The 15,820-nt window shown below is 34.3% G+C and overlaps 1 protein-coding gene across 10 annotated transcripts in view; it reads left to right on the top strand.

Moving 5' to 3' along the window:
• Positions 1-15,820, top strand: part of unc-13 — a 54,917-nt gene that overhangs the window by 16,123 nt on the left and 22,974 nt on the right. For all 10 annotated transcript variants that reach the window (XM_064358140.1, XM_064358141.1, XM_064358142.1 and 7 more), the window contains 4 exons: positions 3,323-7,268; positions 7,728-7,771; positions 7,832-7,922; positions 11,575-11,649. In XM_064358140.1, the coding sequence (XP_064214210.1) occupies positions 3,459-7,268; positions 7,728-7,771; positions 7,832-7,922; positions 11,575-11,649 (4,020 nt within the window). In that variant the 5' untranslated portion in view covers positions 3,323-3,458. The remainder of the gene's footprint in view (positions 1-3,322; positions 7,269-7,727; positions 7,772-7,831; positions 7,923-11,574; positions 11,650-15,820) is intronic.

Here is a 15,820-nt window from a genome sequence, read left to right on the forward strand (position 1 = left end):
TTCAGTTAAGAGTTGAAATTTTCGGTCGTGTGATAACTTAAGACTATAGTAAGTTGATAGGAAATGACAGCTATATCGTAAAGAAATAGTTAATAAGATATTTTTTTATATATTTTACTAATTGTATATAATAAAGTAACTAAACTCTTCAATATTTTATACTTAAAAATAATTTGCAAAATAGTTACTAAATTACTACTGTTTATGACATACTCTTCATAACTACATAGATTTGTCAAAATTTCTTATAGTTATTGTTCAAAATTACAAAAAAATTAACAGGAAACTATTATTCTTGAAGATTATACCTTAAAAAAGCAAAAGTTAATGTTAATCTTTAATTTAACTATTGTTTTTGTTACTGATCGTCAATAGTTAATTGTCAATAGGTAAATAGTCAATAGCTAAACAGCTATTTTGTCAAAACATGACACGTTATTTTAAGCTGCAACTTTAATAATTGTAGCAATAAAATTTCGTAGTTTGTCAATAGGCAATTAGTCAATAGTCAATTGTCAATAGTTAAAAATCATTAATTTCGATAAGTTGACTCTAACAAACGATACTTAAATATTAATCATTGTTAGTTATAATTTAAAAATTTTAGAAGTTAATATTTAACTTCTTACTAAACCAAAAGTTTAACTATCGTCTAGACTACAAAATGTCAATAGTTATGAGTTATTTCATATTTCTAAAATAACTACTATTATATTTCTATTTAAATAATCAATAGTCTGAAGCTATTTTGTATAAACACCCTAATCTAAGTTATTGTCAATAGTTAATATTACTATTTTTGAATGTTCTGACATAACATTACGAAGCAAACACTAGTTAAAGTCTCTAACACTCAATAGTTAGTTAGATATTCGCTATTGTCATAACTAACGGACAGTTATTATTTAAAAAGACAATAAAAACTTTGACGATAAACAACTTTATAGTCTAATTTTTTGCTAGTAATTTAACTATTGTCAAGACTACAGAATGTCAATAGTTATGAGTTATTTTATATTTCTAAAACGACAACAACTGTTATATCTATCTTTAAATAATCAATTGTCAAGAGCAATTTTGTATAAACACGCTAATCTAAGTTATTGTCAATAGTTAGAATCACTATTTTTGATAGTTTTGACATCAAATTAAAAGTTAAGAGTAGTTAGAGTCACTAAAACTCAATAGCTTGATAGACATTCGATACTGTTACAACTTATGAACAATTAATTTATTATTTAAAATGATAATAATAACGATATACTTGTAAGAAGAAAATAATTGTGTTTGTCATTCACTTTAATATAAATAGTTAAAATAATTTGTAAGTTAAAGTTGAATTGTTTTTAATAAAATTATAAAATTAAATTAACTAGCTTTCTGATTACTGAATATCAATAGTTAATATTACTATTTTTGACAGTTCTGACATAACATTACCAAGCAAACATTAGTTAAAATCTCTAACACTCAATAGTTAGTTAGATATTCGATATTGTCATAACTAACGGACAGTTATTGTTTAAAATGACAATAAAAACTTTGACGATAAACAACTTTATAGTCTAATTTCTTGCTTAACTAATAATTTAACTATTGTCAAGACTACCAGAATGTCAATAGTTATGAGTTATTTCATATTTTTAAAGTAATAACTGTTATATCTCTCTACAAATAATTATTTGACAAAAGTTATTTTGTATAAACACGCTAATCTAAGTTATTGTCAATAGTTAGAGTCACTATTTTTGATAGTTTTAACATCAAATTCAAAGTTGAGACTAGTTAAGATCATTAAAACTTAATAGCTAGATAGATATTCGATACTGTTACAACTTACGAACAGTTAACTTATTATTTAAAATGACAATAATGACAATATACACATAAACAGAAAATAATTGTGTTTGTCATTCACTTTAACATTAATTGTTAAAAAGAATTTGTAAGTTAAAGTTGAATTTTTTTAACTAAAATTTTAACTATTTTTCTGATTACTGATTGCCAATAGTTAAAATCACTATTTTTGATAAAGCAAACACTAGTTAAAGTCTCTAACACTCAATAGTTAGTTAGATATTCGATATTGTCATAACTAACGGACAGCTATTGTTTAAAATGACAATAAAAACTTTGACGATAAACAATTTTATAGTCTAATTTCTTCCTTCACTAGTAATTTAACTATTGTCAAGACTACAGAATGTCAATAGTTATGAGTTATTTCATATTTCTAAAGTAACAACTGTTATATCTCTATTCAAATAATCAATAGTCAAAAGCTATTTTGTATAAACACGCTAATCTAAGTTATGGTCAATAGTTAGAATCACTATTTTTGACAGTCCTGACATTAAATTAAAAGTTAAGGGTAGTTAAGGTCGCTAAAACTCAATAACTAGATAGATATTCGAGACTGTTACCACTTACGAACAGTAACTTATTATTTATAATAACAATATCAATAATATACTCGTAAAAAAAAATAATTTTGTTTGTCATTTACTTTAAAATTAATACTCAAAAATAATTTGTAAGTTAAAGTTGATTTTTTTAAATAAATTATTAATTTTAATATTTCTGATTGATTGTCAATAGTTAAAATCACTATTTTTGATAAAGCAAACAGTAGTTACAGTCTCTAACACTCAATAGTTAGTTAGATATTCGATATTGTCATAACTTACGGACAGTTATTGTTTAAAATGACAATAATAAAAACTTTGACGATAAACAATTTTATAGTCTAATTTCTTGCTTAACTAGTAATTTAACTATCGTCTTAATTACTGATTGTAAAGAGTTAGGTACTGTTAATAGTTATTTAAAATTGGTAACTCGAAAATTAAAGTAGTTAAGTTATAACTAACTATTAAATAGTTTAGTCTTGAACAAGTTAATAACTTGTAATTTATTAAAGTATTCCTTACTGCCCGAAAAGAAGGTATGGCTGATTACCAACAAGTGCATTTTTAGAGGCTTTTAGCTTAACGGTCGATAGTTATCCACCTTTGCCACATCTCATAAATATTCAATCATATTCCCGGTGACCAAGTCGTCCTTTCCGGCCGGTCTTGACCAAGATTTATCAACCTAATAAGAAAGTTATCGATCGGCACACGTGGTGCCATCAAAACGCCAACGGTTCCGGAAATCGACAGTTGGCGTCAAGTCTAAGTGAATTTTTAATATTCCATTTCGAACGACAAGTTATCATATTCAGACATCCGGTGCTTGAAAAAGCCCTTTTTATTATTCAACTAAACTTCCCCCAAGACAACTAAAATCGCCAAAAAACCACCACAATTGAATAATTTTCCAGATGTTGAAGCATGCCTTCTTCCACACGGACGAAACAATGACTTTAGTGTTGCCAGTGTCTCGTGATGTTCGCGAGCACGCCAATCCGCACCATGCCGCGAAAAAAGACTAAAATGTAGTGTAAATTCTGGTGAAAAATGAGCGAAAACGTGCACCGGATGGCCGACGGTACCATGGCACCCGTCAACTACGACGCCAACGTTGACTATGTCATCACCGAATACATGGAACGGCTCGGAACCAGACTCAACATCCTTGAAACGGAGCTGAAATACGCCTGGCGTGCCCTTGATTTACTCTCACAGGAGTATATCAAAATGTGGGAGAGGTTGGAGAAGTTGGAGGGGTTGTTGTACGAGCAACAGAGTGTCATTTCCCAATTGTTGGATTTTTACACCACGGGGGGCTGTCGCAACATGGGGGCGGGAGCAACAGCTGGGGAACTGGAAGTGATTCGTGAGATTCTGGGCAATGGGACTGTGGAGGACGGGCTGGAGGAGGGGCAAGACGTGTCAAGGACACAAGAGTTGGAGTTGGAGGAGTTGCATGTGCCGGATGAGGCGTTCTATCGCAGCTTGAACCAGGCGTATCGGGAGGACTTGGGGGGGCAAGGGTCACAGTTGGGGATGATTTGGGAGGAGAAGGAGGAAACTGACGACAACAATGAGAAGAAAAATGATTGTTGTTTGGTTGAAGGCGAGGAGGTTTTTAGTGCTTTGGACTACAAGGACTATCGGGGGAATTCCCCGTGTGTTAGTGAACAGGATATAGCTCAATTGTCACGCATTGACTCCATAGATCACGTCGCCATTGAAAAATTAAACGAACTGGACCGTTTGAGCAGTAAATTGCAACAAGACTCAGATAATATTAAACAACTTCAACGTAAACTCCTCGAATCTCCTCTTTCCATGTCGCAAGACGACGAACCAAAAGACGATCCTAACTGGAGTTTCTCCAATTCCAACCAAACCGACCTCCTCATCCTCAAAACCGAACTTCCAAACTTCGCCCCACGTCCTAGTTCCCGCCTCTCCGTCACTGATAGTGTCATTGCCACTGATAACGAAGTCGCCGAAGTGCTCGCCGGTGGTTTACGCGGGAGCACCCCCACGTCCCCCCGGCGCGTCGCCTCCTGCACCGCCCCCTTCACCACCGTCACCGGCCGCCTCGCCTACAGCGCCGCTGTCCAAAACATCGACTCCAAAAACCCGTTTTACAGTAGTCTAGTGGCCGCCTCCTACGAGACCATCCCCTGCTCCACCCCTTCGATCTTCAACGCGCGCGCCGAAACCGCCCCCTCGCCCTCCCTCTCCATCCGCACGCGCCAAGACGGCTACATTGCAACGAACGACCAGAAAGGTTCACCGAGTCCGCCCCCACCGGCCCCCGAGCCCAACCCAGTCTTCCTAGCCACTGAGCCGGCGCCACAGCAGTCAATTAAGTCGCCCAAAAGCTCCCCCAAGCGCAAAAACGTCGTCAAATCCGACTCAGGGCTGTCGTCAATGAGTGGGTGGTCAAGTCTCGAGAAATCACCAGGAAGTCCGAAAATCAACAAAGGGCACCACCATGACAACACCATCCTACCTGGTGGCCACCACCTTTCGGCGTTCACGACGGTGAAGTCACCGTGTAGTTTGGAGACGAGCGAAGGGTACGGTACTTTTGTCCCAGCACCGGCCCCAGCCTCCGATATTAATGTGAGTCCAAGGAGGAAAAAACACACCAAGGCGAATTCTTTCACTTGGAACGACCAACCAGCGATTTACTCCGTGGCGGGGAGCAACCGCGAGACTTACACTTCTGTCTATACTAGTAACAGTGCCGATTATATCACCCAGACTATCAATTACCCGGATTTGGTCGAGCCTTACGAAAACAACGAATTGCAACGAACTACTTCAGGTACCACCGAGAGGAGGAGGTCACTCTCGAGGATGTTCTCCACGAGTAACGGCGACGGGGTCGCTAACCATGAAGGTTACAAGACGGCAATGCAACGCACGATGTTCCCCACCGGTAACATCACCGACGCCTTGTCGTACTACCCGACCTCCACCAGATACGACGAGTACAACGAGGCCTGGCTTAACCCCCAAGAACAACAAGAAAGTCCGAGCAGTTCCATGCGTTCCACGGAACCCTCGGAGTACAACCAAAGCCCCTACCTGGACCAGAGGAGAATCTACGAGAACCAGGACAGGTGGAACCAACGGCAGGAGATCCCTTACTTGGAGCTCGACCTCCGGAACCGGAACGTCCCTGAATATGTGGTCCAACAAAACGAGAACAAGTTCTTTGACCCCAGCTCGGTCATAATCACTCAGTCGGGCTATATTACCATCAATTCGGACACAATCGACTCATCCCGGGAGGAAAAAAAGAAATTCAAGCGGGGTAATACGTTAAAATCGGCCATGAGTTCGGTAAGTCATTGGTTACCAGACCTGCACCTCACCAAGCGACACCGCTCGTATTCCTTACCGTCGGGGGTCAGGCGGGAGGATTTGTCCAAACCTAAAAGTAACGTCGGCGGTCGCAAGAAGAAGAAAAACGCGATTGTGTCCACGGTTTCGGGGATTTTGCAAAAAGCCAAGCGGAAAAGCTACTTCCACCACCACACCCAGTCACTCTCTGACCCCGAACAGTCCGAGAACGAGTGGGTGTTACAACGGGCCAGTTCTGTGGTCTCTGAAGATGATAGAAGTGAGGATAGTTACAGTATGTTTGAAGGACAAGCTGAGCGAGACCTCTTCGCCAAAGTGGCGAAACCCAAACCCGAGGACCTCCAAGTGGTTAAAGTGTCTCCACCACCACTCAACGACCACGTGGAGGAGGAAGTCTCCGGCGGGAGCGCCTCCAGTAGCATTTTCCCCACGGTCGGCGAACCGTCGAAGAAGAGTTCCGAGTCGGAGAAAAGTGACGAAACGGTCATCACCGAAAGCAAGATGGTCGTGGTGGTTGGAGGCGCCTCCATGGAGTTCGCCGTGTCCCGAGCCTTGGGCAAATACCGCCAACAGAAGCAAACCTCTCTCCCCGACGATCTCTCCTTGGAGGAACCCCAAGGGGTCGTGATCGAGGAAATCGTCGAAGAGGAACCAAAAGTGGACAAGTTGGTCGAACAAATCAGTACTGAAAGCGAAGTCAGTCACACGGAACCGGTCCTAAGGGCCCAAAATCGCTACTTGCCCAAACACCAACAAAGTTTGGAAATACCAGGACATAAGGAGGACGATGACAGTCGGAGCACGCACTCCTGGCGGAGCACCTCCCGAGTGTCCTCGCGCCGCCAAAGCACCGAAGACAGCATCGACAGTGAGGACGAGTGGTATTGCTACGAGTTGCGGAAGCTGGAGGAGATGGAACGTCAGTCGCAGCTTGAAGCCGAGATGGGTGAAACCCTCCGGGAGGAGCCCGAGTTGGAGGAGGAGTACGAACCGTTCGAGGAGGTCAAGGAGCGGATGTCCTTCGTGTTGCGAGAGCTACGCATGAAGGCCAAGGTCGTGGAGGGGGTTCTGGAGGAGGGCGACAACAACCTCCACACCCTCCAAGAGGCGAAGAACCGCGAACGCAAATCCATCCATTTGGAGGAGGCGCACATGTTGTTCGACAAAATCGCCCAAAACATCAAGGAGGAGGAGGAGGAGCAAGCCAAGGACGAGGAACACTCCTCGGGGGAGACCTCCGGGCCGGACTCCCCCCAGCAGAGCGAGAACGAGGAGGAGAACACGGAGGAGTTTGCCAGGTGTCACGTCACCCCCCGTGAGGAGGAGCAAGCTGAGGAGGCTTCCGCCGTCCCCGAAATCCAGGTCGAACCGGAAGTGGCGAAGCCCGAGACCAAGGAAACCGCCGGGAGTAAGTGGAAGCTCTTGAAGGCTTTGAAGGAGCGGAAGGCGGAGGAGAAGAGCAACCAGGACAAGGTTGAGCCAGCTAGTGAGAAGGACAAAGTGAGTATGCTGGGGATGGTGCAAAAGTTCTACGAAATCCACGTCAAAACCTAGCTTAGTCAAGCGCTTCGCCTTATTGTAACCGGCTTTTAGAGGTCACCACGAGTCAATTCGAATCCAGGAGTTTGTGTTTAGTCATATCGCACTCATATCAATGTAATTATCATCACGGAGATTGACATTATGCAGTGTTTATACTATCGTTGACAATAACGCGAGCGTACGATTCTAAACCACTCTACTGTACATAACGACCAAGACGTGATAGTATAACGCGCTGATTTTCCTACTTTAGCACCTCTAGACTGGCCATAATGACAATCTCGACTAGATCGGTGTTAGCAGTATTATGCTTGACTTAGGGACATTGTGCTAAGATTTGTTGATTTGAATAAAATCTGTTACCCCTTTCGGGGACTGTGTTGATTCACTATTTATGTTACTTTTTGTTTTTTTTAGAACGGGTCTGGACTTGGAGGCGATTCCGGCGGACGGACAAATGGGTGAGTGTGACACAGTTGTGCGGCTTCGAAGCCGTTTAATTGAATCGTTTCTATTAACAGCCATCCAGGAGATAATCCATTCTACAGTAACATCGACAGTATGCCGGATATCCGGCCACGACGGAAGTCCATACCGTTGGTTTCCGACTTGGTAATGACTTGAACAATTTTCTTGAAAACTTGAAAATAAACGAAAAATGCGAGAAAGTAAATGTTGGCGTTAGTTTCTCGCATTTTGTTGATGAAGAAAAAATCCTCCGACATGTTCCCGATTTCCGTCGTTTCAACTAAATACCTGTTGCAACAATGAATGTTGTATTGTTTCCCTCCATCCCTTTGTATCTCTGTTTTTGTGGCGAGAAATAACACATATGTGGGCTCCAGGGACTCCTCTGACCTTCCCTTCTTATTAATGTTGAGTGTATTGTGTAAACTCTCTCCTAGAACCATTACTAACGTGTCTGTGTTGTTTGTTCTCTGTTTAATGGTGTGCCCTGCGCCGCTTCACTTCTCCAGGTGCTCAAGGTACTGGTCTCTTCCTTCCGTTTTAGTTAAAAATAATGCACGTAGATGCTTTACCAGCAAGCGGACGAACGAATTTTTCAAACGATTTATGCCAGTTTTTATGGAATTGTTTAATCTACACTTTAACAAACAAATTTATTTCGAGGATTCGTTATTTTGTAAAAATTTTAAATTTACCATTTTTAGACTTTTAGTAACCATAACTTATCCTCAATTTTTTAATTTTGAGTTTTTTTACTTAAAATTTCTCTGAATAATAAATACACTTACCTTCAAAGAAGTAAAAATTTTCTTTAAAACTTACTTTAGCAAACTTTTATGGACTTCTATATGTCTTAACAACCCACTAAAGTTGTTAAAAGTCCACAAAAAGGCCATATGTTCGATTTTTTGATGTTTACTTTTTTCAATTTTTGTCGCGATTTTGGCCGATTTTCGGGACCCGGAACATTTATCAAGCAATAGCTCCGGAACTATTAGAGATAACCCTATGATGTGTACCATCTTTGGAAAGCTCTTTAAATTATCTATTTTTTTCAAAAAAAAAATATTGTTCTCCGACTAATAGTTTTCGAGCAAATTGGAGACAAATGCAAAATTTGGTAAAATTTTAAAAAATTCATAACTAAAAAACTATTGGGAATTTGGCAATTTTCTTAATGCCAATCGATTTCTTGGATCATTTTGCACCGGTATGAATCAAAATAGTTCCACTTTTTAAAATAGTTTAGCCGTAAATGAGAAAATAAAAAAAATTAAAAAAAATTAAATTAAAAAATCGGTCAATTTCTAAAGTGTCTCAAAATAAAAAAAAAACGATTCTATCTTATAGATTTTGATGTGCTCTTTCCGATCTAAAAAAGCGTTTTCGGTTAAACCCGGAGCAGCTCCGGGCAACGGTTCCGGCTACAGAGGCAATCAAAGTTTTTCACTAAAAAAATTCATAAAAAAAAAACTAAAAGTCGCAGAGCATTGCGGTTTGTTCGATTGAATTCTACAGCTTATTTTACATATTATATCAATTTTTCACAAGAATAAAAAATTTAAAATTTTTTGCCTAAATTTAGGGTAGCCATTTGTCATGGTGGAAAATTTTATCCAACAAAAAAATTCATAACTCAAAAACTAAAAGTCGCAGAGCAATGCCGTTTGCTCCATTGAATTCAGCGGCTCATTTTCTGTATTACACGAACTTTTCATGAGATTTAAAAAAAATTTTTTTTTGCTAAAATTTCTTGAGTAATACACTTACCTTCAAAGAGGTGAAAGAAAATTTTTTTTTAAAACTCACTCCAGTAAATTTTTATGGACTTCTACATGTTTTAACAACCCACAAAAGTTGTTAAAAGTCTACAAAAAGTTCATATGTTCGATTTTTTGATGTTTGATTTTTTCAATTTTCGTCGCAGTTTTTGTCGATTTTGGGTACCCGGAACATTTCTCGAGCAATAGCTCTGGAACTATTAGAGATAACCCCATGAAGTGTATTATCGTTGGAAAGCCCTTTAAATTATCTATTGTTTTCAAAAAAGATTATTGTTCTCTGACTAATAGTTTTCGAGCAAACTGCTGCTAAATGCAAAAATTGGTAAAATTTTAAAAAATTCATAACTAAAAAACTATTGGGAATTTGGCAATTTTCTTGATGCCAATCGATTCCCCGGATCATTTTGCATAGGCATGGATCAAAACAGTTCCACTTTTTAGAATAGTTTAGCCGTAAATAATAAAATAAAAAAAATTAAAAAAAAGTTAACACCCCCCCCCTCAGAAATCGGTTAATTTTTAAAGTGTCTCAAAATCAAATAAAACCGTTTCTATCTTATAGATTTTGATGTGCTCTTTCCGATCTAAAAAAGCGTTTTCTCCTAGCTTTTTTAGTTTGGCCGTAATCAGCGTTTGAAAATTGAAAAATTTTTTGCGAGATATCGCCTTGAGTCCTATGCCGTTTTGTAGAGTTTTTTATTCCGGTTATTTTCCATTTTTTCGTTTATCGATAACTCTAATAGTTTCGCCGTAATTGGCGATTGAAAATTGAAAAAAAGTGAAAATGGAAACATTTTTTTGCGTTTTTCTCGGAAACTGTAAGACTTAGAGCAACGAACAAAAAACCATCTGATAGCGCTTAATTTTAGCTATTTTTTCTACCAAACCCGGAGCCGCTCCGAGCAACGGTTCCGGCTAAAGAGGCGATCAAATTTCTTCACTAAAAAAATTCATTAAAAAAAAATAAAAGTCGTAGAGCAATGCGGTTTATTCGATTGAATTCTACGGCTCATTTTGCATAATATATCAATTTTTTACAAGAATTAAAAAATTAAAATTTTTTGCCTAAATTTTGGGTAGCCATTTGTCATAGTGAAAAATTTTATTCATTAAAAAAATTGATAACTCGAAAACTAAAAGTCGTAGAGCAATGCGGTTTGTTCGATTGAATTCAGCGGCTCATTTTCTGTACTATACCAACTTTTCACGAGATTTAATTTTTTTAATTTTTTTGCTAAAATTTCCTGAGAGGTGAAAAAAAAATTTTTTTTAAACTCACCCCAGTAAATTTTTATGGACTTCTACATGTCTTAGCAACTCACAAAAGTTGTTAGAAGTCCACAAAAAGTTCATATGTTCGATTTTTTGATGTTTGATTTTTTCAATTTTCGTCGCAGTTTTTGTCGATTTTGGGTACTCGGAACTTTCTCGAGCAATAGCTCCGGAACTATCAGAGATAACCCCATGAAGTGTATTATCGTTGGAAAGCCCTTTTAATGATCTATCATTTGCAAAAAAGATTATTGTTGTCCCACTTATAGTTTTCGGGAAAATGCAAATAAAAGCAAAAATTAGATCATATACTCAAAAATTCATAACTAAAAAACTATTGGGAATTTGGCGCTTTTCTTGTTGCCAATCGATTTCCCGAATCATTTTACATAGGTATGAATCAAACTAGTTCCAAATAGTTTAGCCGCAAATGATTAAATTAAAAAAAAATAAAAAAGTTAACATCCCCCCCCTACAAAGTTTTTAAAATTGTAACATAGAGAATCTAAGTTAGAAATTAGAAGAGTTTGCATCTTTAGATTAGGAACTCTAGTCTAAAAATTGGAAAATTCGTTGTCTGCTTAACATTTTATTGAATCTCTCCTCAGCACGATTGCATGCCGCTTTTTCACTCAAGCAACAAACCAGGTAAAAGTATGGTCACATTTAGCCTTAGTGCTCTAGTTTTGCCACATTTCAGGCCACATTATGGTCAATTTTTCTGATAAATTTGATTGTAGACAATGGCAGCGACGAAACGAAACGCTGGTTTGACGTCAGCAGTTCCTCGAGCAACTCTCAACGATGAAGAACTGGTAAGTTGTAGGTATATGAAAATTTACGACCATTTATATAGGCCATTAAGAATTTTTCTTTTACCAAATATAATATATCGGGGCTTGTTATTGTCCGGATGCGTTCGCAGGATAAGCGAATTTATGTCTCCTTAAAAGACAGGAGTTTTATTGACCGAAAACGCTTCATTGTTGCTTTCAAGTGGTTTTGTTTGGATTTAATTAATTTGTTGGTATAGATTTCGTCTAGAAAAGGTCGCTCGAGAAATGTAAATATTTGTATTGCGGCGTTTGTTTGCTGAGGCAAATTCGAAAGCTTTGGCTGGATTTTTAACCAAAGGAGATTTCAATTTACATTTTAGAATAACTTTCACGGTTTTTACAACAACGCTGTTAAGTATTTTTGGATTTTAAAACGATTTCTAAGACATTTATTTTTCAAAATAATAAAGAATTTTTTGTTTGGTTTTGGTCATTCAAGAAACAATAATAGCAGTTTTTTGAAATTTTTTCAAATTTTTGACATTTATTTTTCCAAAATAGACTGTTTTTTGTTATTTCGTACAATTTTTTTATTATATTTTTATAAATTTTGCTAAAATATGTTGTCATTGTAGAAAAAATAACGGCAGTTTTTCGTGTTTTTTTTAAATTTTGCCTTTATTTTTCCAAAAATATTGTTTCTTATTTAAGATTGAGCAATTTGTGAAAGTTTTGCTACAAATATTTGTATTAAATAATGAGAAATAGGTGAAAATCAAGCGAATAAAAATAGACTTGCAATCAACAGTCAGTTTTTCGTAATTTTTTAAACATTTTGACTTAAGTTTTTGAAAAAAAATACTGGTTTTCAAAGTAGTTTTAACTAAATTTCGTACATTTTTATTATTATTTCTTTGGAAATTTTGCAAAACAATCTTGTATTGAAGTATTGTAGAAAAAATAACGACAGTTTTTTGTATTTTTTTTTTAATTTTGACTTTTATTTTACCAAGAAGTACTGTTTCTTATTTAAGATTGGGCAATTTCTGAAAGTTTTGCTACAAATATTTGTATTAAATAATGAGAAATAGGTGAAAATCAAGCGAATAAAAATAAACTTACAATCAACAGACAGTTTTTCGTAATTTTTCAAACATTTTGACGTAAGTTTTTGAAAAAAATGACTAGTTTTCAAAGTAGTTTTAACAAATTTTCGTACAATTTTTTTATTATTTCTTTGGAAATTTTGCAAAACAATCTTGTATTGAGTTATTGTAGAAAAAATAACGACAGTTTTTTGTATTTTTTTTTAAATTTTGACTTTTATTTTACCAAAAAATACTGTTTCTTATTTAAGATTGGGCAATTTCTGAAAGTTTTGCTACAAATATTTATATTAAACAATGAGAAACAGGTGAAAATCAAGCGAATAAAAATGAACTTACAATTAACAGACAGTTTTTCGTAATTTTTCAAACATTTTGACGTAAGTTTTTGAAAAAAATGACTGGTTTTCAAAGTAGTTTTAACTAATTTTCGTACAATTTTTTTATTATTCCTTTGGAAATTTTGCAAAACAAGCTTGTATTGAGTTATTGTAGAAAAAATAACGACAGTTTTTTGTATTTTTTTTTAAATTTTGACTTTTATTTTACCAAAAAATATTGTTTCTTATTTAAGATTGCGCAATTCTGAAGGTTTTGCTACAAATATTTGTATTAAATAATGAGAAATAGGTGAAAATCAAGCGAATAAAAATGAACTTACAATTAACAGACAGTTTTTCGTAATTTTTCAAACATTTTGACTTAAGTTTTTTAAAAAACCACTGGTTTTCAAAGAAGTTTTAACTAATTTTCGTACATTTTTATTATTATTTCTTTGAAAATTTTGCGAAACAATCTTGTATTAAGTTACTGTAGAAGAAATAACGACAGTTTTTTGTATTTTTTCAAAAATTTTGACTTTTATTTTACCAAAAAATATTGTTTCTTATTTAAGATTGGGCAATTTTTGAAAGTTTTGCTACAAATATTTATATTAAACAATGAGAAATAGGTGAAAATCAAGCGAATAAAAATGAACTTACAATTAACAGACAGTTTTTCGTAATTTTTCAAACATTTTGACGTAAGTTTTTGAAAAAAATGACTGGTTTTCAAAGTAGTTTTAACTAATTTTCGTACAATTTTTTTATTATTCCTTTGGAAATTTTGCAAAACAAGCTTGTATTGAGTTATTGTAGAAAAAATAACGACAGTTTTTTGTATTTTTTTAAAAATTTTGACTTTTATTTTACCAAAAAATATTGTTTCTTATTTAAGATTGCGCAATTCTGAAGGTTTTGCTACAAATATTTGTATTAAATAATGAGAAATAGGTGAAAATCAAGCGAATAAAAATGAACTTACAATTAACAGACAGTTTTTCGTAATTTTTCAAACATTTTGACTTAAGTTTTTTAAAAAACCACTGGTTTTCAAAGAAGTTTTAACTAATTTTCGTACATTTTTATTATTATTTCTTTAAAAATTTTGCGAAACAATCTTGTATTAAGTTACTGTAGAAGAAATAACGACAGTTTTTTGTATTTTTTCAAAAATTTTGACTTTTATTTTACCAAAAAATATTGTTTCTTATTTAAGATTGGGCAATTTTTGAAAGTTTTGCTACAAATATTTATATTAAACAATGAGAAATAGGTGAAAATCAAGCGAATAAAAATGAACTTACAATTAACAGACAGTTTTTCGTAATTTTTCAAACATTTTGACGTAAGTTTTTGAAAAAAATGACTGGTTTTCAAAGTAGTTTTAACTAATTTTCGTACAATTTTTTTATTATTCCTTTGGAAATTTTGCAAAACAAGCTTGTATTGAGTTATTGTAGAAAAAATAACGACAGTTTTTTGTATTTTTTTAAAAATTTTGACTTTTATTTTACCAAAAAATATTGTTTCTTATTTAAGATTGCGCAATTCTGAAGGTTTTGCTACAAATATTTGTATTAAATAATGAGAAATAGGTGAAAATCAAGCGAATAAAAATGAACTTACAATTAACAGACAGTTTTTCGTAATTTTTCAAACATTTTGACTTAAGTTTTTTAAAAAACCACTGGTTTTCAAAGAAGTTTTAACTAATTTTCGTACATTTTTATTATTATTTCTTTGAAAATTTTGCGAAACAATCTTGTATTAAGTTACTGTAGAAGAAATAACGACAGTTTTTTGTATTTTTTCAAAAATTTTGACTTTTATTTTACCAAAAAATATTGTTTCTTATTTAAGATTGGGCAATTTTTGAAAATTTTGCTACAAATATTTATATTAAACAATGAGAAATAGGTGAAAATCAAGCGAATAAAAATAGACTTACAATCAACAGTCAGTTTTTCGTAATTTTTCAAACATTTTGATTTAAGTTTTTGAAAAAAATGACTGGTTTTCGAAGTAGTTTTAACTAATTTTCGTACATTTTTTATTATTTCTTTGGAAATTTCGCCAAACAATCTAGTATTAAGTTATTGTAGTGAACATAACGACAGTTTTTTGTATTTTTTTACAATTTTGACTTTTATTCTTCCAAAAAATATTGTTTCTTATTTAAGATTAGTCAATTTCTGAAGGTTTTGCTACAAATATTTGTATTAAATAATGAGAAATAGGTGAAAATCAAGCGAATAAAAATAAACTTACAATCAACAAACAGTTTTTCGTAATTTTTCAAACATTTTGACTTAAGTTTTTAAAAAGAACGACTGGTTTTCAAAGTAGTTTTAACTAATTTTCGTACATTTTTCTATTATTTTTTTGGAAATTTTGCGAAACAATCTTGTATTAAATTATTGTAGAAAAAATAACGACAGTTTTTTGTATTTTTTTTAAATTTTGACTTTTGTTTTTCCAAAAAATACTCCTTTTTATTTAAGTTTGTGCAATGATTGTGAATTTAGCAGTAAATACGTATTTGCACTAAAGTTAAGAAACAAGTTCAATCAAAGATTTTTAATCAAAAGATAAATTTTTATATAATTTTTCAAGAATTTTGACTCAGTTTTTGTAAAAAAACAGCTTTAATTGTATTTTTAACAAATTTTGTATTTAATTTTTTTTATTTGAGCTAGCAGTCTTGGCCAAGACAATTTTTCATTATTTTTCAAAAATTTTGACTTTTGATTTTCCAAAAAACTGATTTTTTACTTAAAATTT

Source organism: Tribolium castaneum, chromosome 7 (assembly GCF_031307605.1).
Source record: "Tribolium castaneum strain GA2 chromosome 7, icTriCast1.1, whole genome shotgun sequence".
Classification (NCBI taxonomy): Eukaryota; Metazoa; Arthropoda; class Insecta; order Coleoptera; family Tenebrionidae; genus Tribolium; species Tribolium castaneum.